This window comes from Lytechinus variegatus, chromosome 8 (assembly GCF_018143015.1).
Source record: "Lytechinus variegatus isolate NC3 chromosome 8, Lvar_3.0, whole genome shotgun sequence".
NCBI lineage: Eukaryota > Metazoa > Echinodermata > Echinoidea > Temnopleuroida > Toxopneustidae > Lytechinus > Lytechinus variegatus.
In genome coordinates this window covers 31,053,830-31,079,212 of record NC_054747.1, presented here as the reverse complement: position 1 = coordinate 31,079,212, position 25,383 = coordinate 31,053,830, and the positions used below count along the sequence as shown (strand labels likewise).

Genomic DNA, 25,383 nt, shown 5'->3' with positions numbered 1-25,383 from the left:
ATGTTTTCTCCCTTTTTTGGGGGGGGGGGGGGGTGCAAGGTAAAACAAATTTTTAATCAATTATTAACTATTACCAATTTCCTGTCTTTTCTGCGAACTGCAATTCGACACCCTCTCCCCCCCCCCAAAAAAAAGAAAGATTAAATAAAATAAAATGTATATAGACCTAGCGGCATTTTTGTCATGCATTTCAAGAATAAGAACAATTGTTTAACATTATTTAAAGGCTTGTTTTCAATCATTTAAAACCAACAAAACAATCAATTATTTTCTGAAAGGATTCCTAATCAATAATGCTGTTTTGTGAAACAATGCTGACAGCCGATTAAAAGCTCTACTCTCGATCGTCTTTAATTCCGCTGGTCAAAGCTCTATTTTATTATCGATCGTCATTATTATTCGATATGCGCTTTCCAATTTTCTTTCTTTTTCAGTATTCAATATTTGGGAGAAATGGATGGATTTCATGAATTGAGTTACCTTGACAAATAGGGGCATTCTAATACATATCTTTTTTTTCAAGTTCTGTTCGTTATTTCAAGAAATATTTATATGCTTCAAAGGATAATGAGTATATTTTGTGAAAACAGTTCGTTCACGCAAACTCTTTTAGGCAAAGTGAAATCATTGATTTTTAACTGAGCTCGCAGTGAGAGGTCGGCTCTGATTTTATCTCATAATGGGTTTAGGCTCTAATCAAGGAAATAATAATATTAATTAATCGCTTTATACGTGTTATTTGACTATGGTCAAGTTGATATTGGGTATATTACATTTAGATTTGCTTTCTTAGGATGATAACGTCTTAATGAATAATTATACACGTCGTTCATCTTGTGCAGAATATTGTTTGAGTCGCAAAATGTATGAAATATTTTATTTAACATTGTATTGAGAAATGCAATTTGCCTGGAGCGAGAATAGCAACTCAGTCCGAGACCGTTCGTAGCCACGATGATCAGTGTCAATATCACAAGCTCTTTGGTGAAGTTGTTCCTCAGTTCTTCGAATTAGAAGGCTCGAATATATCGGAAGAATTCGTGTCATCGCAGAAGATAAAAAACAAACAGTAAGTCGCATTTTTCTACTTGAAGCTGAGACAAAAGCAAGCAAGGGGTGGTGAAACAGGTAAGGGGAGGGGGACAGGGCGGGCTACCTTTCCTTTTATTTTTCTATTTTAATGCAGTGAAAAAAAAAGGAAAAAGAACGGATAACTTAAAAGAGGAAGAGGTAGGCCCATATTAAGAAGTGAGGTATATGCGTCTGTAAATTATTGCAAAATAACTGCAAGATACAAATTTGTTTTTATTTTGGCGTCGGAAATTTTCTGAGAATATATTATGAAGTGACCAGGCATCGATCATCATGTAATCGCCTATTAAATCTAAACCTTTCATCGCGATCTTTCATACATTCGAAATAATATCAATATAAATGTTATAAACGTATATTTATTTAAACGTAGATTTTTGAGAATTGGAAGCATGCAGGTATACTTATTGGAATATAATATGTTATAAGAAATTGTGAATGGATAGCATCGAATCTTGTTATTAAATCTATTTATCCTTGTAAGCTTTTTTATGTAGAATATGCTAAATCTGAAAAGTCTTCTCCCTTTTGACTGAATAAGACAAGTAAGAAAAAGTCATCTTCTCAATCTAAACAAAAGTGAAGGAATTTTGATTCCATTAAATGGAGTACAATGACTCTCGATTCTTTGTCTACAAGAAAGATATATTCATTGTTATGTGCATAGATATCTGAAGAATCAATTATTGTTTCTTTTTTGGTTTAATCTTCTTCCATTGATCCTTTAATTTGAATCATGTCTCATTTAGGATACATACCATTCATGGTAGTATTAGACAGTTTAGTTACAAGATTTTGAACAAGATTTTACCCCAGAAAAATAATCTATGTAAGAGGCGTGTAGTAAATGGATATGTAAAATATGTGAGAAGTTGAGACCACATTACTGCATAGAAAACGTGTTCGATTATTTTGGAAAATTATAGTAAGATAAGTGTTTTTATGATATGATTTCTGGATTACTTTTCCATAGATTAAAAGACGTTAGTAATAGGGTCTGATTTGCGAATTTCCAGCCATGGTATATGTTTAAAAAAAAATTCTCAATCTATCTTATTATTTATCGAAATTATATTAAAAATCATATTCAAATGTGAAAAATATCATGCAAATTGTTTATAGGTTGATTTCAATCTTACTATAGGATTGCAGATGATACTACAATTTCTTGCCGATCATCTGTCAACTCTGTTAAAGAAATAATGAGAGTAGTAGAAAACTTTGGTAAAAATACCGGTCCCAAAATTAATTGGTCAAAATCTAAGTTCATGAGATTAGATATCAATGTCCAAAACACTGGGGAATTAGAATTTACAGATAATGCTATAAAATGTCTCGGGGGTTCATATTGGAAAATTTCATAGAAAAGTTGAAAACTTAAATTGGAAAGGTAAATAATTAAAGATGATAAAAAGTGCTTTAGATTTATGGAAAATGCAAAAACTAACTTTGTATGGGAAGGTGACTGTCATAAAGCATTTAGTCACTTCTCAATTAGTATATACAGCAACAGCAGTCCCAGTACCATTGAAAATAATTGAATTAGTAAATAGATTATTAATATACTTTTTTATGAAATTCCAAAGCTGAAAAGGTCAATTGAAATGTATGCTGTAATTCTGAAATAGAAGGAGGCCTTAGAATGGTCAATTTACTTTTTATAAATGTTTTTCTCTTCGTTTATCATGGATTCAAAATTATATCTTAGGTGAAAAAACACCATGGAAAGTTTTATTCAATTGTTGGATCAGTAAAATTTCTGATATTCCTATTTTTTTTAGATTTAACTGCCCAATAATAAGAATATGCAAAAGAAAACAATTACCTGTGTTTTACATCGACCTTTTTAGATCGTGGTCTGAAATGAATTATATACACATGTTTAATGTTTGCGATATAAACCAAGAAATTATCTGGTATAATAGCAATATAAAACATGGGAAAGAAACGTTATTTTTTCAAAACTGGATCAAAGAAGAGATTTATACAGTGGGACAAATTATAGAAGATGGGAATTGGAAAGATTTTTTCAGCAACTATTTTAACCGCAGACAATTGCTTACTTCTTTCGAATTGTCAAAACCCCACAACCCAATGTGATTGAGTTAGCAACAGGTGACTCAATAAATGTCGAGAAAATGTCAGCTAAATAAAAGTTTGTGGATAAATATAAAGAAGAACCCGTTTGTTTACATTTTTGGCAAGACCGTTTAGACTTATCAAACGAATTTTATTGGAGTGAAGTATTTAAATTCAAATTTCAGCAAATTAATGACATTAAAATAAAACAATTTAATTTTAAACTTTTTCACAGAATATTGCCCAGTAAAGACAATTTATGCAAATGGAAATTTCGAATGATAATTTATCATGTTTATGTCGTACTTGCAATTGCAAAGAAACTATATGTCATTTTTAATTGACATGCAAACAAGTCAGGATATTTTGGAAAATAGTTTCGTGTCTTATTCGGAATATTTTTGACCTTGATATTGACATTAATGAAAAAAAAAAAAAGATTATTACAGGATATGATATAGGCAACCGGAAAACAAAACTCGTAAATTTCATCCTCAATTGTGCCCAATATACTGTATATAAGAATTATGTCAAAGAATGTAATGATAAAAAGAACCATGTGTTACATGGAAACTATCTATTGAAAGATTTGAAAGCAGAAATTAGATTTTACATAAGTTTGAACAATAATCAGAAAAGATTTAATGAAACTGAGTTGAAGAAGATGCGTTTTTACTTTGAGTGAATACACTACCAGTCACGGTTTTTTGGTCCGCTGTTGGCTGGCCTGTTGGAGCCGGAGAGCAATGGATTCAGTCCACTGAATCTATTGTTCTCTGGTTCTCGACGGGTGACAGCGGGCCGAGGAATTGTGACTGGTAGTGTAAGTAACATATTTTATTTGTTGTATTTTTTTGTAAAATATTGTCGTGTGATATGATATGAATTTTGTTGATGTAAAATCCTGTATCTTTTGATATTTTTTATGGAAAATAAAGTACCTCAGTTTATGTAAACCAAAAGGCAAGTTTGAAAATTGAAAAAAAATGTGATATTAAAAAAATATTGCATTGTTAAAATTGAATGATTTTTTTCGTATATATGTTATAATTGTGAATTAACACCTCGATATGAGGATAAAAGAGAGAGAGAGAATTTTTTTAAAAACATTTCGAAGGACACTTAGAGTGGTGCAAAGATTCTAACTGGAGATGGGTGAGGGGCTGAGCATGGTCCTAGGCCGAGCGGGGGGGGGGGGTCCCATAAATTTTGAAAACCTACTTTTTTACTGCAAATTTGCACATGTATATACAATTACCATTCAAATCTCTTGCCAAATATTTTTAATAATCTCTTTAACACAAATTCCTCTTTCCATTCATACTTTACGCGTCATTCCGCAGATCTACACAAATATCTTCAAAAAAAAAATAAAATTACCCAAAATTCTCTACGTTGTAGAGGAATCAAGCTGTGGAATGATTTAAATAATGATATTAAACAAAGTAAATCTCTAAATAAGTTTTAAAAACTTTTGAAAGTTGAATTTTTCTGTCAGTATAAAAACTCCTGCCAATAGCACATTAGCTCACTATTATTAATGATTATTACTTCTAGTATGCTTGTTTTTTTTTTCATTTCCCCTGTATAAGCCCATTGTTTCTTTTTCCCCTCTCTCTCTCTTTTTAAAATTGTATTTCAATGTCATTTGTTGTTCACTCTTTATGTATGTCTTATATGTATTTGTATTTAATTGTATCATGGTGGTGCCCCACCCACAAGTTTTAAAAATAATAACTTCTAGGGGCTCCCAGTCCCATGTTTTTATATAATTTGTATATACTTGTATTATTATGATTGATTGAAATAAATTTTGAATTGAATTGAATTGATTTTTTTTTTAGTTGAACAATATTTACCAAAAGGGTGCAAGAAATCCTTCAATTTAACTTTAGAAAATGAAAAAAGCGCCTGACAAGCTTGGTACGTCGCTCCATTGTTATAAAGTATCTTCAAAAATTTTGTATGCGTCTTGCCCCGCACCCTCCTACATGTCCTATTTTTTTGTGGGCAATATTCAATTCAATCGCCTACCCCGCCCCCCTCCCCGCACACCCCCTCGACCATCCCCATGCAGTGGTGTCGCAATTGAGAAGTTGTCACCAGTCTGCTGCGGCGGAACTTGAAATATTTGTAGTTCAGCCCCCCCCCCCCCGCGCCCGAGACGTCTTAGATACTGGGAAGAAGGGAGTCGTGCCGTTATTTCATGAGCCTTGATCTGCCGAACGACCAGCGATCTTGATGATCATGAATTAAAAATGTGTTAAAAGCACATCAGCCGCTGTCTAGCAGGGTTACCAATGGCAACGAACGGTGTACACAACACCGACCTCCGTAAACTTATGATAATTTTTTTCAGTAAATTACGGGCGGCCTCACTTTTTTTTATTGGGGAGGGTTAGATGGCCTACCTACCTTCCTAAAAGGAAAGCCAATCTTTTCTTAACTGAATGATAGGGATACTGTATTCTCATGATATGGTATTAGGAGAGGCTCCTTTTTATGTTCTATCATCCTATTTCCCCCTTTTCTCTTATTTTTCTCCTTGCTTATAAACTTTAATATTTCAGGGGCAATTGCACAAGCCCCCTTCTACATAGGACTGCAAACACACACTAACATTTGATACTTTAACCAATAACAGGAGTGACGACTAGACGCCGGCGTCTCTGTGGAAGAGCCAGCCACAGTACATAGTGAATCTAGTCTCACTACTTCAGACTCTGTGTTATGCACTATGTGGATTGAGAAAACCAAGGGTCTGCGCCTGCAGACTATTCTGACAACGTCTCAGTCTCCAATCATTGTATGCGAATAAAAAAAATATTGTAAAGTTAGGTCATTTTGGAATAAAACTAAATATCATGAAGCCCGTAATAAGGTGAATAAAATAATGTAGGAAGCAAGCATGTAGAAATTATTTAGCTCATACATTCAATAGGTGATATAAGGCAAACTTGGACTGCACATGGTCAACTAAAGAAATATTTGGCAAGTCGAAAAATTCCCTTTCATCATATTTTAAGATAAATGATCAAGATATCTATGATTCTGACATCATTGCTAATTATTTCAATATATTTTTTTATATCAATACTGGTCCATCCCTGGTCCAATATGTGCAATAATATTTCACGAAGTGATGAAAATGTTATTTTATAAATTCTTGCATCGATTGAATGAAGCATCACTATTTATTACTCCTGATAATGAATCTGAAATTTTGAAAATTGTACAAGCACTTTAATGCACTATTATAATAGTTTTGGTATCGATAATTTTAATCCATTTGTTAAAAAAATATGCCATGATTTTAAAGCCTCTTGTACATATTTTTAATCTTTCTTTAAGAACTGAAAATATTCCATCGGATTTGAAAAAAAATTGCTAAAATTACACAAAGACATAAAAAGGATTGTATGAATATTATAGACTAATATCCGTACTTGCATGTTTTCTATAATTCTTGACAAAATTGTTTATTATTGTCTAGAAATTTTTTTAACGAGACATACAATATTGAATCCCTGATAGTATTGTTTAGAAAAAATGTATCTACTGAAATGGCTCTTGTCAATTTCCATAATTATCTAATATGTTCATTGAATAAGAAATTGGATACTGTGGGTTTATATTTAGATGTAAGCAAAGCCTTTGATTTAATTGACCATATAATCAGACCCAATAAAGAAAATCAAGTGTGGTGTACCTCAGGGCTCAATTTGGGGGCCGTTATTATTTCTATTGTATATAAATGATTGGATTAATTGTTCCTATAAATAAAGCTGAAATTTATTCTCTTTGCTGTTGATACCAATTTTCTATTTAGGAATGAAAATTTTGACCACTTAAAGAAAAATATGAACAATGATTTACAATGTGTCCCACAGTGGGTTAATAGACCAGTTCGTAGTTACTTCATGGTCAATTTTGGTCAAATGACCTTTCATTTCTTTCATTAGGATAGGCAGATTTCAAAGCAAGATATTACGTATGCTTGCCTTACATAGCAGGATGAAGAAATTGAATAGACCAGGTGACTAGAATAGCACACCGATTAACACTCTATGAAGGTATTTGTTGCATTCCTACTTTGAATGCATATCATAGTATGTTGCAAAATGTACTTGGCAAACTGTGAAATACCAGTCGTCCGAGGACGCATTGTTGTTTTTTGTGAATGTAAATGAATGCCACTATTCAAAGGAATATATGAATAATCAAGACATCAGAGTTGGTGCTTATCTCATTAGAGTAAACCACCATGTCACTTTAGTACAAATGACCTTCCTCTGATCGTGCGTAGAATCTTTTGATCATGCGCAGAAAGGAACTACGAACTGGCTTATTGCAATAAGCTATCACTTAACACATCGAAATCCAGTTTCACTTACTTTAGTTATAAGTAAAATTAATTACAGATGACTTATCAAATAATTTAATCATCATATTGAAATAATGTCGCCATAAAACGTTGCAATCTGCATATTTCCTACATGTTGTTATTGACCAACATTTAACATGGAATGAACATATACGAGTCGGAGTCATGTCAAATAGAATATCAAGGAATATTGGTGTCATCAGCAAACTGCGCCATTTCTTGCAACAGTATATTTTAATTTAACTTTACAACTCGATGAGTTTGCCTTATTTAATGTATTGTAACACTGTCTGGGCGAACACATATCCCAACAGGCTACTTGGATTGTTGAAATTACAAAAGATATTTGTTAGGATATGTTGCATATACCAATGCTCAATACCACTTTGAAAAAAAAAAGAATTTCCTAAAATGTATGTCAATTTAATAAATATTGTATCGCATTTATGGTTTTAAACATATTAAACAAAATGAAGTGCCGTGTAATATTGCCTCTATGATCAAATGTAAAATACTAAAGCACAGTCATGACACAAGAAATCCTAAAAATTATTATGTTGAAGAATGTAATAATACACTCCTTTTCCTTTAAAGGTATTGTTTAACTTTGTGACCAGCCGATTTAAAAAATTCTCAAACCAAGATGAAACATGCGTAGAAGTGCATGTATTAGAACTAATAAACCCCTGAAAACAACAATTATTGAGAATGAAAAGCTAAAACTACAAGGCAAACCAAGATTTTGTAAATAGGCGTCTTATAGACACCTAAATCATGTAAATAGTACACATAAGTGTATGGGATGAAATTAAGATGGTGTTTCCGGTCACTTTATATTTCAATTTTTGAAGCACTAAATATTCATTTTTGAACACAATTTTTTCTGGGCTTCATTTTTGTAACATATCACAGACACAGGTGACAAGTGTGACTTTCTAGCTCAGATTTTTTAAAAGTCAAACCAATGTTAACCAATCACTTTAAATTTCAAAGGACATCGCATTTGGAAGTCTCTACCCCGTAACATCAAACAGATTCCTTCAAATTCAAGCTGGAAACCCTTTTTTCAACCATTTAAAATTCTTAATATAAATCTATCCATCATATTTCCTTATTATTATGTGTTTATTTCATCAGTACGAGTCTTGAATTTTTTTTCACCTTGCTGTTCATAGGGACTGCCTCGACAGACTTGCTTTGTTCTTTTGCAGGTTCCTATTTCATGTTCATTTTTAGGCATTTACTGTAAATAGCCTTGTACAATCTTTGCTTTTTAAAAAATCTTACTTACATCTTACTGTACATCTTTGTTTCTTTTTATGTCTTTTCATCGTATTTTTAATGATCAGTGTATTTTAATGGACTTGAATAAATCAATAAATGAAAATTTTACAGAAAAGTAGGTCTAAAGTGAAATTAAAATTAAGTAATTGCATATCACTTTATAGCCCCTTTCGTGTTTGAGAAGTGGTATTAATAAAAAAAAATGACTTTTATTCTTATTTTTGTCATGATCTAAAGTTTTTTATTTATTTATTTAATTGAGCAGGGTTTTTAGCTGCCCGTAATGTTTCGTCCGTTGGGTTTCAAGCTTTTCACACCGTGACGTACTGGGGGGCGTTTCTTGTCGGACGTTTTATCCGACAAGTCCCATTTCATCCGACAGTTACCATAGGAACAGTGCCTCTCAGCCAATCAAAATCATGGACAGATGTCAGATCTGACAACTTGTCGGATGAAAATATTGATGAAACGCTCCCCAGATGAATAGTAATGACTTGACAGATAATTTTATCTGTCCCATCTGCTTTAGAAAGTGTGAATCTAGGAATGGCCTTTACAGCCATTCCAACACACGCTAATCATGCTTATTATACAAGCAGTCAGGGATCGCTAAGAGCATGAACCTACAGTATAGGTAGGTCCATCGTAAATTGTAAATTTTGGAACGCGACATCACCTCAAATATGTTTTACGACATACCAATTTTTACGGTAATGGATCTAAACTTTAAAAATACTGTTTTTATCTTTTACGACAATGAATCTATAAACTTTGGAATTAAAGGAACTTTATGCTCACCAAAACATCTTCATAGGTTTATTTTTAAGACGTGGGGGTATTAAAGTGAAAGGAAAAAAACAAAACAGGCAAAGTGTTTTTCGAATGAAAAGCGAGAATAAATCCGAATCTTACTCGGTACCGAGTTAACTAGACAGCAACCATTGTACACTGTAAAAACCGCGGTGTTAAAACTCACACCAATTGGTGTTAATAGAGGACCACACCCTGAGGTGTTAAAATTACACCCTAGAGATTAAACATAACACTAAAGAGTGTAAATGTAACAACAAAAGGTGTTGTAATAACACCTACAGGTGTAAAACTAACACCACCAATTTAACACCGGTGTAAATAACTGGTGTGGTCCTCTATGTACACCGGTTAACACCAAAGTTTTGCTGTGTACAATCCCATCCCTCTTATGGACTGAGTGAAAATAATCGTCTCATTCCAACATGAATAAACCTTTATTATTTCAGATGGCAAGTTTAAAGCTTTTTCTGGTTGTCCTCGCCATGGCTACATGTAAGTATATATCCATTAAAGTTTAAATGTTTAAAGGACCCATTGGAAATAATCTATCTCGGCTTTCTCTTGGGCTATACTCTAGCTGTCAAGGAGATTATTTTCAATTATTGTGATATCAATCTATCGATCATTCAATAAATGAAAAAAATCAATCAGTGATTCGATTTGAATGCACTGAACGCCGGTGATGGTAGCTCGAGCTAAAGCCGGGGTAATAGTAGCAGCGCTTTGTATCTTCAGGCAAAAAGCGCTTTATAAATTCAGGTATTATTATTATCAATCAATCTATAAATCAACTGACTTCCCAGCGGTATTAACATGAAATATAGCAGAGTTTTAATATTAGAAAATCCGCAACAATCGACTCATTTTAAATACACATTGGAAATACGCCATCTCGGCTTTCATTGGCTACCCCTCTATCCGATTGTTCTTAATTACATGAGATGTAATTATGAATGAATGAATCAATAAATAATGACCAATCAATAAATAAATCAACAAATTAATCATTAAATCTGTCAATTAATGATCCAAAATAAATAATCAATCATTCGAACAACCAATCAGTCAATTAATCAATCAATTAATCAATCAATCAATTAATTAATTAATCAATCAATCAATCAATCAATCAACCAATCAATCAATCAATCAAACAATCAAACAATTAGATAATCAATCAACTGACACCCCATCAAAATGAATGCACATAATTTCAAGATTAGAAAATCCGCATTCATTCGAAGTAGAGCTATTTTGTTAGAGCTTACATGGTTTTGTAAAATCATGATGCATTTCCAATTAACTGGCCTAAATCCGGGACGTCATATTATTCAATGGGGGGGGGGGGGTTGAAACAATAGATAATCCTCCTGAACTGTTCACATCTTGGATTTACGCGCCAGTGTTCCAATGATCCAAGGTATCTTCATCTCAAAGCAACCCTTAACATGTCATGCAACACCTTCAGAGAATATTGTCAATTTTCATTGGGGGGGGGGGGATCAAGATATTTTTTTTTAATTGCAATGAATTTGATTACAACAAAAGTGGAAGCGGTTAGTTTGTAATTAATTGCAAGAATTATGTTTGTGATTTTTTTTTTCAAAAATCTATAAAATCTATCGATTTACTCCTACTTCTACTACTATTAATACTACTACTACTACTACTACTTCTACTACTACTTATGCTGCTGCTACTACTACTACTTCTACTTCTACTACTATTACTACTACTACTACTACTACTACTACTATACTAAATACTTCTTCTTCTTCTACTTCTACTACTATTACTACAACTATACTACTACTACTACAACTATACTACTACTACTACTACTGTGGAAGAGCCGTGGTGTAGTGGTTCTGACTCTCGCCTTGTAAACAGAGGGTCGTGTGTTCGAATCCCACCGCGGTCTAGCGTCCTTTGGCAAGGCGTTAATCCACACTTTGCCACTCTCGACCCAGGTGCTAAATGGGTACCCGGTAGGATGCGAAAGATATTGTATGTTTGATTTTGCCAGCGCCATAATGTGGCTGCGATGAATGCAAGGAATGCTCCCCAGGGAGTGGAAATTGTGCACGTTTCGTGCTTGATTGAAATGAATCCAATGACCGGGGTAATAATATGCTGTAACGCGCTTTGGGCCACTCTGGGAAAAGCGCTTTATAAAAATGGCTATTATTATTATTACTACTACTTCTACTACTGCTGCTGCTACTTCTACTTCTGCTACTACTGCTACTACCACTACTACATTCTAACTATATTTTTTCTAAATATGCCTTATACATATTCATCCCACGAATATATTAATCCTGAATACAGCCGCAAGCGCATCTTGGTTCAACTCTAGCAAGTTTGGTGGGTGTAGAACTACACGAACTATGAAGACCTCAAATTGCCTGTCAGAACCAGGAAATACAGGTATGTTTTTAAAGAGTTATTTGTTCTAAGCATACAGTAAAATATAGTTTGGGGATATCAAGAAAATACAAAGGCCTCCTTAGGTCTCATATTCATAAACATAGCTGTTATGTCATACTTATTTCGTGAATCCAAAATATTACTATTTGATGTGACCAAAGTTTAGATTTATTGCTTTTTGAAATAAAAATTGCCACGTTAACACTCGTAGATTGGAAAGTTTATCTATTTATTACAGTACTTGTAATTGATTTTTGTGTTATAAAAAAACCCTGATATTTCGTCAGTTTCGGGGTTTCAAGATGTGTCCTCAATTCGAATGCGAACGAAAGTCGGGAGTTGATTCTCGCTTGCGATAGGGTGCGCACGCGTACACATGCATCCCACATTCACTTACACCTCCTCTCAGTGGCGTAACTACGGAGGGCATAGGGCACGTGCCCCCCCCCCCCATCGGCTGGCCAAAAAAAAAAGAAAGAAAACGGGGAAAAGGAGAAAAGAGGGAGAAAGGAAGAGAAACATGGTGGGGAAAGAAGAAATCATTGTTCATTAAAATGTTATTATATTATGTTATGTTTTATTACATAAGAAGCATTTTTTCATAACGTTATGAAACATTATTTGCTCAGGGCCTATGTCTTCATTGTTCCTGGTGCTCGCATATACTGTTTAACGGGATATACGATCCTTTTGTACTAAAACCTCCCGTTTTCAAATCAATATACACCAAATACATTTCCTCGCAATTCGAGTTATTATTGTTTTATGTAGTGACATTTGCTTCTTTTTCAGGACTACTTATTTGCCCTATTTTATGATCTTGATATAAAAAAATTCCTGTCCGTGCTAACGTTCGCATTAGTTGATTGGTGATATGTCTGCTCTTCATGAATTCCTAAAATTTGTCCTTAAAATGTCAATTTTTCTGATCTGAATATCAAAAATTCTCATCTTGCGCTCGCGTATGCATCATTTGGTTAGTAAAATACGTAAGGTCTTAGTGAATTCCTACACTCTAAAAAATGAAGTGCTAATTCAGCTCTTAAGAGAGCGTGTATAGTGACTGCACTTCGGAGTGCTGTTTTGTTTAGTTCAAATTTGAACGAGGAAAATCAGCACTCCGAAGTGCAGTCACTACACTCTAAAAAATGAAGTGCTAATTCAGCTCTTAAAGAGCGTGTATAGTGACTGCACTTCGGAGTGCTGATTTTCCTCGTTCAAATTTGAACTAGACAAAACAGCACTCCGAAGTGCAGTCACTATACACGCTCTTTAAGAGCTGAATTAACACTTCATTTTTTAGAGTGTATATACAAACAATCCTTAGAATGCACCTCTTCGGTGTGAATTTCAAAAATGTTCATATCTGATTAGTGAGATGTGTATGAAAATCATGATTACAATGACTACAAAAAAGTGCTTCATGTGTTTAGATGTAATTCTTACAAAATCAGCAATGGATGGCACTAGCATTAGATGACTATGCTGAGATATATACTCTAAATGGATTCCTAAAATACAGTCCTTAAAATGTCGCTGTTTGGGTGAACATATAAAAAATTCAGCTCGCGCTCTCATTGTTTTTTTAGCGAGACAGAATATGATTACAAATATCTGCTTATAATGTCCTTTTTTTGGTCTGAATATCAAAAATTTTCAGCTCGCGCTTCGCGCTTGCATTATCTAATCAGTGAGATACATATCTGTTTAATGGCACTGCATGTCCTTAAAATGTCTCTACACTCTAAAAAAATGAAGTGCTAATTCAGCTCTTAAAGAGCGTGTATAGTGACTGCACTTCGGAGTGCTGATTTTCCTCGTTCAAATTTGAACTAGACAAAAGCACTCCGAAGTGCAGTCACTATACACGCTCTTTAAGAGCTGAATTAGCACTTCATTTTTTAGAGTGTATTAGGTCAGTATACCTGACAACTGAGCGCGTTTTGCGCGCTCCTTAAGTGACTCGAAATTTTTGCTGGTGCCCCCCCCCCATGCCGTGACCCACGGTACGCCACTGCCTCCTCTCATACACACACTAATTTGCAGAGATTTGAAATAAATCGAATTTGGGAATTGGTTTTAATCATAATGATTCATTTTTTAATCTCAAAGGATTCAAATTAATATCCTTTAAGATTTGAAAATAATTTTGTAATGATTAAACCTGTATCCCAAATGGTCCCAACTGGCCCTCCTAAATTTATTTTTAACCCCTGCAAATTCGAGTGTAGGCCTACCAGTGCTGAAGCAGAAAGATGGAACTGAATAATTCACGGAAATAATAAATTGTGGGGGTGGGAGGAGGACAAGTGGGCTTACAATGAAGCAACAATATTCTATATAATGTAAGATTTTGATTGATTGATTTTATTCATATATATAAATAAAATCAATCAAATCAAAATCAATCCGAGCTATATTTATCTCCACAAAAGAAGGGGGGAAAAGGTTTAGGGTAAAAATTTGCAACCAAAAAATTTAATCACCAGTGTTTTTATTGTAGTTTCAACTCAAGTCTTATAGATTCCATTAAAATTAGCAATTGTGCTAGAATCAGACAAATAAATTTGCTTTTTAACTTTTCCTTCACAGTGCCTACGGACTACATTGATGACGTCACAACAATCAGAGGCGTGGATACGAGTGTGTGTTACAGTAATCCGTGCAAGAACAACAGTAATCACACAGTATGCACTGCGTCAGGGGACTCGTTTGAATGTGTCTGCCCAAGTGGGTTCAAAGGTCAAATGTGTGAGATTGGTAAGATTGAATTATTGAAAAAACTATATATTATTGTTTAAGTAATAGCCACCCCTTCATTCGGACTACCATTTTTTTCAAATTAGAAATACATGGGGCGTGATTAGCTGATCATATTTGTTAAATTTAATGTATTCAATATTGATCATATTTGTAGAACCTTGGTTATCCTATATACATACAAATAAGCAAATGTATATACAGTGTATATATATATATATATATAGATATATATATATATATATATATATATATATATATATATTATATATATATTTATATATATATATTTATATGCAAACAAACAGTTTGTCTGAACATGTTATCCTGTATAACGGTATTTTAATAAATAAAACAGATAAATAAAATGTGTAAAAACTTCACGAGTATTAACCAAAATGGATGAATTATGAAATATTCAATTCCGAATATATTCCTAATTCGATTTTTCAAAATCAGGTCTTTGTGGATGCAAGGAATCAAGATTTTTCAAACAAATTATTTACTTAGTATTTTTTAAACATAGAAAATATCTGGAAAGATATTCTAAATTAACATGACCAGAGGGCTGTTTTAAAATCTCTTCTCAAATCTCTTCTACCGGCATAGCTCGGTTACTTGGATAAAATTTGCTTAATGGGGAAAATTTTTAATATGTGTGAAAATGTTATTTATACATCATTTATTATATCATATTGTAAATATGTGTAGCGTATGTAAATGTATGGAAAGCTATATGAATGTTTGCACTTATTGGTGCATGAGTTAAGTTAAGCGTGCGAGGAGCGTGTGTTGGTTAGGGTGAGGGATTATGTGTGTGTGGGTGGGTGGGCGTGTGTGTGAAAGAGAAGTCTACTTTAAATTTGAAATAAACTTCCTTGATATAATCATGCTATCGGCGCTAAATATAAGTGATTGTGCTGAATGTGAAAATAGGCCTGGTTTTAGTAACACTTGCATGGTTGTGTTTATGTGTTTTATTTGTGTGTGCGTTGAGTGTTGGTGTGAGAGTGAGGGAAGAGCTGGAGTTCAGGATGTGTGTATTTCAATTCAGACCTAAAAGTGATCTAGATATCGATGGTTTCCTATTTAGATATCAACGAGTGTGAAAGCAATCCTTGCCAAAATGGAGCGACTTGTAAGGACCTTGTCAATAAATACAGATGCCATTGTTTTCCAGGCTATATGGGACATCAATGCGAACTGGGTAAGTGAAATAGAAGTTCTAATCCGGTTGATAGCTCTATAAACTACACACTCAGCAACTAATCAATCACTGTCTTTCTTCTGGTAAATTCAAATGACAATCATCTTTACCAATCTGCTAACTCTTCCTATAAATATCTAAGAATTCTTGTGTCTGCTCTTCCTGTCTGATGAAACTTCAATGAAGAGTTCTTCTCAGAGCTTCAATCAGCCAAGAAAGATAACCCAACAGTCCTTTTCAGGACTATGCATGTTGTAAACCGTAAACCTATCCAATATCTGTACACCATGAAAACATTGAACATAGCCCAACTGGGAAAGGTTTACAAAAATCGAGGAAAGTAACCTCTTTTTCAAACATTAAGTCCCATTTTTGGCCAATCTTCATCAAAGAACCTTACTATTTTCAAGGGCTGCAACACTATACACTTTAGGAGCGTGATGGGCGACCAAACAAGGCTTGGTTCTATGAAATCATCATCAGCTATTTTCCACATGATTGATCTTACTATTCTGCTGCACATTTCATTAGCATGATACAAATAGTGCTACACGACAAAATATAGACCTACTTCACCGCTACACATTGCTCCGACAGAGCAAAATAATACGTCCTTTTGTAGACATTTGACGATTATCCATTTTCCCACACCACTTGTCAATGGGTATGATATTGACGCCACGTTCTCTATTTATCGTTTTAACCTAGACACAGATTTAACATTTACACGATTTCAGTAATGAAATATGAGTCATATCAAATTAACGTATTCTGGGACTAATCATGATGACAATTCATTTTTGTCAAAATAAACTCTACCTTAATTTGCCCAGATTCGTCAATTGCCTTTCTTCTGAAGGGAAAACGTATTTTCGCGTGTAGCTTGAAGCCAAATAAGTCTCTTCTGAATAACACTTTCACCGAGCTCCCTATACATGGTTTGGAGAATCCCCATTCCTTGGCTTACGATCCAGAGGACAGAATGGTGTATTGGGCAGATAGGACCAGTGCGACCATCTCTAGGGCCACAATTAACGGAACTTTTCATGAGAATATCCTAGGAAATTTGACAGGTAAGCCTCGATTTGACATCCTTCAATTAGAGTTTTGAAATTATTGTTCAGGATTATTGTTTTATTCGGTTCGCTGTCGGCTCCTTCTTTTCATCATCATCATCATCGTCATCATCATCATCATCCAGGACCGCGAAGACAGGATAGGGGGAGGAGGGGGCACTGGTTAGGCTCCACCCCCAACCGTGTACAAAAATAACCATCTGATTGTGATTTTTTTTGCATGGTCAGCCCGGCCCCTTTCAAAACCGTTCCACGGCCCCCTGTCATCACCATCATCATCATCATCACCACCATCATCATCACCACCACCATCATCATCATCATCGTCATCATCATCACCACCATCATCATTCATCATCATCACCATCATCATCACCACCACCATCATTATCATCATCGTCATCATCATCACCACCATCATTCATCATCATCATCACCATCATCATCATCACCATCATCATCATCATCGTTATCATCATCGCCATCGTCATCGTCATTAACACCATCATAACTACGAGCAGTAACAGCATCATCATCACCACCTTACCACCAGCACCATCATCATAAGCAGCAGAAGCCAATGGCATCACATTTTACTCAATCAGTATGAATTATGTCATAACCCAATTTATTCCTTTACCATGTTACCATGCTTATCAAAAAGGAGTTATAATTTATATATTTGTTGTACACTGCAAAAACTCCGGTGTGGATTCATACGTCCACACCAGAGAATTGTTAAACAATGCTAGTTTGGTTTTGGTCTTACACTGGGTAGGTGTTTATACACCATCAATTTGTATTAAAACAGCATCGGTTTCATTCCAAACTGGTGTTGTTTCAATACTTCTCAGTCTGGATTGGAATAAAAATTATGTGGATTCCAGGGCTGGTGGTTTATCGACACCGGATTTTTTTGCAGCGTATATTTTCTACAGTTTGTTCATGGAACTGGTCCCCGGGGGCCACTTCCAATGACGAGTGGCCATACCACGCGCGACCACGGGGTCTCGAAGAGCACCCTAAACAAGTACTTTCCATATTCTGAAAATGCACCCCTTAACAAGTATTGGCGTGTGAAACCCTAGCTACCCTTAACAAGAATTTGGAAACAAAGCGATATTTCAATTGTTATGTCACGAACGTCAGTCATCGTTTTACCTTACCTACATCATTTGGTTTATTACGGCCCATCTCCTACACCTCGCACAAATCGTACTTTAAACTCGTACCAGTGTTGAATGTTTGGGCAAAATACATCCTTTTATGAAACATTCTATTTTCTATACCCTCGCAAATTTGACTCGAAACACGTAGCTTTCCTAGCGAAATAGATACCCTTTTTTCTTGTTTAGTGTTTTTGACACCCCTATTACGTTAGACATCCTTTTTGCATGTTTTGGTCGCGCATGGTATCCACTCGTCAATGTAAGTCCCCCCTTCCTCGGGACCTGTCTTAGCAATCGACATGGTTTCATGTTTCGTGATTGAGAGGTCTACCTTTTTTCCCCTCATGATAGCCTATCTAGTGAAGCTCACAAGATTTCAGGAAGAAGATTTACTGCCACTATGAGATCCCCGGCCAAAATCTCTCCATACTCTCTCGTTATTACTCATCAATGTCACGAATGGCCTCCAATTCGACTAATTTTCTACTTGGCCAAAATCACTCGTTTTTATCTCGTCAGGGTGAAAGGGGGTAGTTGTAAAAAGTTGGAAAAAGGATATATTTGAGATTTTTCATACATCGTTGAGCCAATGGCGAAGGTCAGAGAACTTCAATTCCTCTCAAATTTTGACAACGGTCGTAAACCATTGCTGAATCACTAGAAACCGTCTCGATTTAATGTCCCTTTTTACGAGCGGCCGAAGGGCGCTCACTCCCCAGATAGGTCATCAAATAGTCTGTATATTCATACATTGGATTGGATATGATAATGGCATCGACCAACATGGCCAGCATTTTCTATTCTGCAAGTAATATAGTTAATGAATTAACAATGAAATGAATCAATGTATCATATACTTTAATTCATTTTTCCACCAACACCATTGTTTATTGTTTTTTTATCTGACATTCCCACCAATTTGGTCTGGACAAACAACTGTACGTAGACTATGAAGTCTGGCCCCGATATAAATAGAAGGTCATTGGTCTGGGTGAAGTATAGAAATTAGCTAATCATGATTATTTCCCTATCTCATTTACATGATATCGACTAAACATGTAAAAAAATGAATAGAGTATGAAATTTCATGTTAAAACAAACTTTAAACGAAGGAAATTGATGCACGAGAAGTCGACTTTCTGCACATGGAACATAGCCTCATGTCAAGACTTTTGGTATCGGTTTATTATTTTGTTCTTTTGGTGGCAGCCCCATAATAAGGCTATTTCTGCTGCCTTCTGAGCGGCTGTCTCCTCATTTCACAAATCATTCCGATTTCTTGTGTATCTCTCGCATGAAGAAATATTAAGCTTACCAACTAAAACTTTTAAAGCAATTTCCGCCAACATCTAAATAATTCTGGCACTATGGTGGTTGTAGCAGGGTTTTTTTTTCAATAAACCTCGCCTGAATTGAATTAAATCAGTGGCGTAATGAGCCCCCCCCCCAAAAAAAAAAAATAATAATAATAAATGAGGGAGCTGTATAGCTTTTCGGGTATATTTATGAAAAAGATTTCAACATTTCAAAACAAATTTACGATATTGTGATAAATGTTGGCATAATACTCAAATAATAAATTTGACACTTCTCTATTTTTTCATTCTTAATCGTGATTTAAATTTCTTTTGGGGTGGGGGTAAAGCGCCCCAAGTAGGGGGGGGGCATCTGTGCGCCACTGAAATGATAAAGCTTTAAGTTGAGCTCCCCCACCAAACTTCGAGGAAAAGGGGCCCAACTGCATAAGGCTCTAAAATACCATAAACACGATTCCACCTATTATAATGATCATGGTACTGCATCCGTATTCATTGAAAATATTACGCAAGCTTTGTTTTCAAGAAAAAAAAATAATAAAAATGATTTTTAAATCATTAAATAATTGATTTACTTATTTATTCAATCATTTATCTATTTTCATGTACAATGAAAATGTTCAGGACAGGCCTAACGGAAGAGCTGTTTTGATTAAATGCAGAGACGCAGTCATGTGAAAATTACATTTATTTCTTGACGTTTGTTTAGAGAACCTCTATTCGTATGCTTATAGTATGCAAATATATTTCTTTCAGGAAGGATTTCCCTTAAATTAATACAATATTAGGTCTATAGGATATATATATGTATATATATAGGTATATTCTCAAGCATCAATGCGCTCCGCTGGTCATGCATTCTATATTTGTACAGGTCTAGAATTCACTGTTAGAAAAAATAGAAGAAGTTCCTGCAGCAGAGTCTCGAGAACACCTGTAATCTTACCGAATTGCGTAATCTTACAGGAAATTGGTATTTGATGTATGGAATCTTACAAATTTCCTTGAATAAAACACCCTTTTCCCCCTTTTTAAACAGACCTGTTCTGTTAAATTGCAGAAAAATACTTGTTTTATGAATTTACAGAATGATTATTACGCAATTCGGTAAGATTACAGGTGTTCTCGAGACTCTGCTGCAGGAACTTCTTTTATTTTTTCTAACAGTGTTGGTATACATTAAATTGTCATCGCAATGAGAGTCATGTACAGACTGGCGCAAAAGCATATTGAAATTCCTCAGTTTATTTTTTCATTGGGTAACTCCCCCGCCACACTTATGGCAGTTACACTATACGGGCGAAATTTTGAGTTATTGTATGTATATCCTTGGTTTCGCCATGGACACATCCGTTGAGAATACACGCATGTATGTGAAAGAGGATAGAGAAAGGGAGAGATGCGTGATTGATTCAATCCATATGTTGGCATTTCATTGTAAGTTTGTGCTCCAACTCTTGGAGCTTGGAGTGTGGTAATATCTGTTAATAGCTCTATGGTAATATTGATAGAGAAAGTCATTAAACTTCTGTTTATTCTAGTGTAGATCTAAACACTTCGTTTTGTCCAATATAAAACAGATAGACAAACAATCAAAGTATAGACACACTGGCGTGAATGTAAGCGGTGGTGTCATACCCTGTCATCTTTGTGGAGGCGGATGATATTTTTACAAAAAAAAGTCCTATCCCATACTGCAAGGCAATCAAGAGTGTATGATGAGATTACATTGATCAAATCAACCCGTTAATGACACATTACGTTTGGACAATATTTCCCATATAATTATCTTTGCAAAGTATCCAATATATATGGTGACTGCATCATTTTTGAATATAAGTTTAAAATCTGTCCTATAAATTTTTATTTTTATTTTAATCATCCTGCTATTTCCACGTATTTATATAAGCCTGTTGTGGCCTGTGGTGGATTATAATTATTTCATAAGGCATCCTAGATAATGACAACAACCAATTTGACCAGCAATAACTATTCTGAAATTAAATATGCAGTTTTTAAATTAGCAATTAAATGAAGCAAAGTGTAATAAATATAACACCAACGCCATTGTTTTTGTTTTGTTTAACTGACATTCCCTCCCGACTGGTCTGGACAAACAAGAGCGACTGAAATCTGGTCCAAATAGAAGGTCATTGGACTAGGTGAAGTACAGATGGCTAATCTATTTCCATTGCTCATTTACACGATTTCGAAAAAAAAATATGCAAAAATGAATAAAATATGAAATTTTATGTTTAGATAAACTTTGAACAAGAAAATTGACAAGTAAGCTTTTCTCCACATTGAGCATAGCCTCATGCCAATACATTTGATATAGATTCATTATTTTGTTCTTTTGGTGGCAGCACCAATAAGGCTTCTCTGTATTCTATGCCTTCTCCTCGTTTATAGTATTAAGCAAACATATTCGTTTTTATTCATTTTTATCTATATTTTTAATTGCACACATTTTATCTCTCTTCTTTATCATTTACTATTGTGAATATAAATCATTTTTAATTCTCAATTCATTTTTCAATGGGTACTCCAATCTGAACAATATTTACATCTAAATGAATAGAGTATAATTCACAGAGCAAAATGCTGAAAATTTAATCAAAATCGGATTAGGAATAACGAAGTGATTGAATTTCAAGTTTTATCAATATTTTGTGAAAATAGTTATCTGCACGTTTAATATTCATTAGGTGGGCTGATGATGTCACATCCCCATTGTCTTTTTTTAATGTTATTACATTAAATCAATACGTGTAAATGATGTGTTTCCCTTTTAATGAAATCAGTTGAAGCAATGAATATCTGATGCACTTAATATGTTGTCAATGCATTTTTTTTCAGTTCTTGCTTGAAAAAGAATGTATAAAGCTAATTTCATATAATTAAATACAAAAGAACAAGTGGAGATATGACTTCACCTTGCTCACTGAATATTCATAAAGACATGCCTAGAACTGTTTCACCAAAATAATTCAAATCTTTAAAATGCCGAAACTATTCCTTATCCCATTCGGATCCAATGTATTGTTTGCCTGATTTTTATTTATCTCTTTAAATTATATTATTTTCAGCCCGGCTGGAGTACCCCTTTAATTGAATTGAATAAGTGGCATAATGAGCCATTTTTTTGTAAGGGCTGGATATTATACTATAGTAAAGTATTTATTTTCCGTATATTAAAAAAATGCAAAACGGATGGATAGCCCATTTTCAGTTTAGTCTACATGACTATACTGTTCTTTCATGGGTCCATATATACAAAGAAAAAAGTAAACACATATGTAACATATACGGTAAATCAAACAGAATAACAAAAGTGACATGATATATGTTGTTATAAGAAAAGATCATAAAATTAAATAGTTTGGCAAGAATTTACACTAAATATTTTATAAAATTGAATGAATTAGGCTGATACCACGTTATTGAAAAGGCTTTCACAAGGAGCAAGGAATAATAAAATAGGTACAATGATTCAAAATGAATATGTAATTATTGGAAACTGTCATCATAACACACAATTCTGGTGCACGCATACAATTTTAAGAGGACAAACAATATAAGAGTGTAAAAATATTGAAAGGAATTCAGGATAAAACTACAGATTGCATTGAGACAACATCAATATAAATATATAAAAACATGTATATACACTAATTGGAATCATATGAGGGGTAAAAAATAAAAAGTGAAAAGGATCATGGCTTATTAGACAACATTTATGAAAAGTTGTCAGCGTGCAAGCAAAAATTCTGACATAAGTATTATGATAAATTTTGACATATTCAGAAAATGTATTTCACCTTTCTCTCTTTTCAATTTCTTTTTTCTTGGTCGTGATTTTTTTAGTCAGGAGCAAGCGCCCCAAGGCCAAGTTCTCCATATGCACGCCACTGAGTTGAATAAAGTTTATGTTGACTCCCCGCCCCCCCCCCCCCCCCCGCCTTCATGGAAAAGGGACCAACGCTCAAAAACATCAAAATGAAAATCCTCCTGATATCATACTGCTCGCGCATATTCATTCAATTGTATTTACTCTTATTTACAATGGCAATTTACAGGATTTATTAGGCAACAGGCCTAATAAACGAGCTGCTTTAATTTATGAGACGCCAATCATGTGAAAATTACATTATTATGTTGACGTATGTTTCGAAAACACATATATATTGTATGTGGTTATAATATTAAAATTTACTTTTCCTTCGGGACGAATACAATTTATAGGGAAAAGGTATACTCACAAACATCCACGTGTTCTGCTGGTCATTCTAGGTGGACAATTCGTCGCCATGATATATATCACAATATTAATGTACAGAAGCCTGCGCGAAAGCATATTCCCTCAGAGTTTCCCAGTGAGATAGTTCCCGCCACCACTGACAGTCACGTTACGCGCGAAAGTTATATCCGCGCATCCCGGGTATCCCTGGGTGGGTTTTCACCGTATAAAATACACACATACATGTGTTTAGAGGATGGAGAGCCAGAGAGAGAGAAAGCATGATGGATTGTTCAATGAAAATATTAATCCATATATTGTTCACATTATTGTAAGTTTGTGCCAGATGATCCAACCATCTTGGAGGATGGCAATATCCATATAGAGGAAAGTCATTCGTCTATAGATCTGGACGTCTTTATTTGTCCAATATATGGTCCACGGTATGACCATAGACCAATAAATCATAATACAAATGTTCATTTCATCTACTTCAGACCTTGTAGTTTGAGCTAGGGGTTAAACCCTTGACCCATGGAGCTATTAGCCCCATTCTCAACCACTGCCAGGAGGACTGGACATGACTTGTGTCATGCAGAACATGGATATATAACTTCCACATCCAAGTAGGCAATATATGCAAGCATTGCCCGCCAGTAATAGTATTTTCATTAGAGATAATCAATACGCACCTTGTGAAGAGAAATGTACTTAAAAGAAAAAATATTAATTGATTAATGTTCAAATAATAACGCGTGAATTCATAATTTAATGCACTCAAAATGTTTTATTTTGCCTATTATTTTGCATTCTAAAAACGAAAAGTTCCTCTGCGGTCTTTCCGCTTTTGCAGTCAATCATGATATAATATTTTTTTTTGTTTCTAATTCATTTTATCTCGATTTTTAAGTATACATATTTTTTTTTATTTATTGTGAATATCAATCATTTCAGATTCTCATTATTCATATGTTACTGTGTACATAATATTGTGCACAATTAAGTCTATGACCGCAATCATGTTTCTTATTATCATTAACGGCTCCGTATATGAACTGTATGATTTCATTAACTTTAATAATATAACTTTGATCATGAACCGAACCATCCTGACATTCACTGGCGTGGATGTTAGCGGTGTGTGTGGAAGCGAGTGACATATTCTTTTCTTCTTTTTTTAATACTTCAAAACAGTTAAGTGTATATATATGATCAATGTCATTAATGAAACACTTATACGATAGGACAACAACATTTCCGACATATCTCTACAATTGATTATTCATTTTATAGGGTAATTACATCATCTCTGCATAGTTTTAAAGATTGTTCAAACTCTGTCCTTTTCGCAATATTTTCCTTTTCATTTAATCATCATCGTGATATTTCCAAGTTTTTTTTTGAAGTTGTGGCCTGTAATGGCATAATCATTTCATAAGACATCCCTATACCCGATAACCATCGTCTAAATATCTCACCTCTAAAAAGTTAGGAAACTAGTTTTCATTTCAATTTTAGTTTTATTTTATTGTT

General features: G+C 34.3%; 1 protein-coding gene across 1 annotated transcript; it reads left to right on the top strand.

Moving 5' to 3' along the window:
* Positions 1-10,104: 10,104 nt before the first annotated feature.
* LOC121419644 (fibropellin-1-like) lies at positions 10,105-17,160 on the top strand. Its single transcript, XM_041614102.1, has 5 exons — positions 10,105-10,144; positions 11,984-12,082; positions 14,675-14,842; positions 15,936-16,049; positions 16,883-17,160. The coding sequence occupies exons 1-5, from the start codon at positions 10,135-10,137 to the stop codon at positions 17,158-17,160; spliced, it is 669 nt and encodes a 222-aa protein (XP_041470036.1). The 5' UTR covers positions 10,105-10,134.
* The last annotated feature ends 8,223 nt before the right edge of the window (positions 17,161-25,383 follow it).

Coding starts and splice junctions, on each gene's coding strand:
- LOC121419644 (XM_041614102.1), top strand. Junction 12,083..14,674: donor GTCAGAACCAGGAAATACAG/GTATGTTTTTAA, acceptor TTTCCTTCACAG/TGCCTACGGACTACATTGAT. Junction 14,843..15,935: donor AGGTCAAATGTGTGAGATTG/GTAAGATTGAAT, acceptor TTTCCTATTTAG/ATATCAACGAGTGTGAAAGC.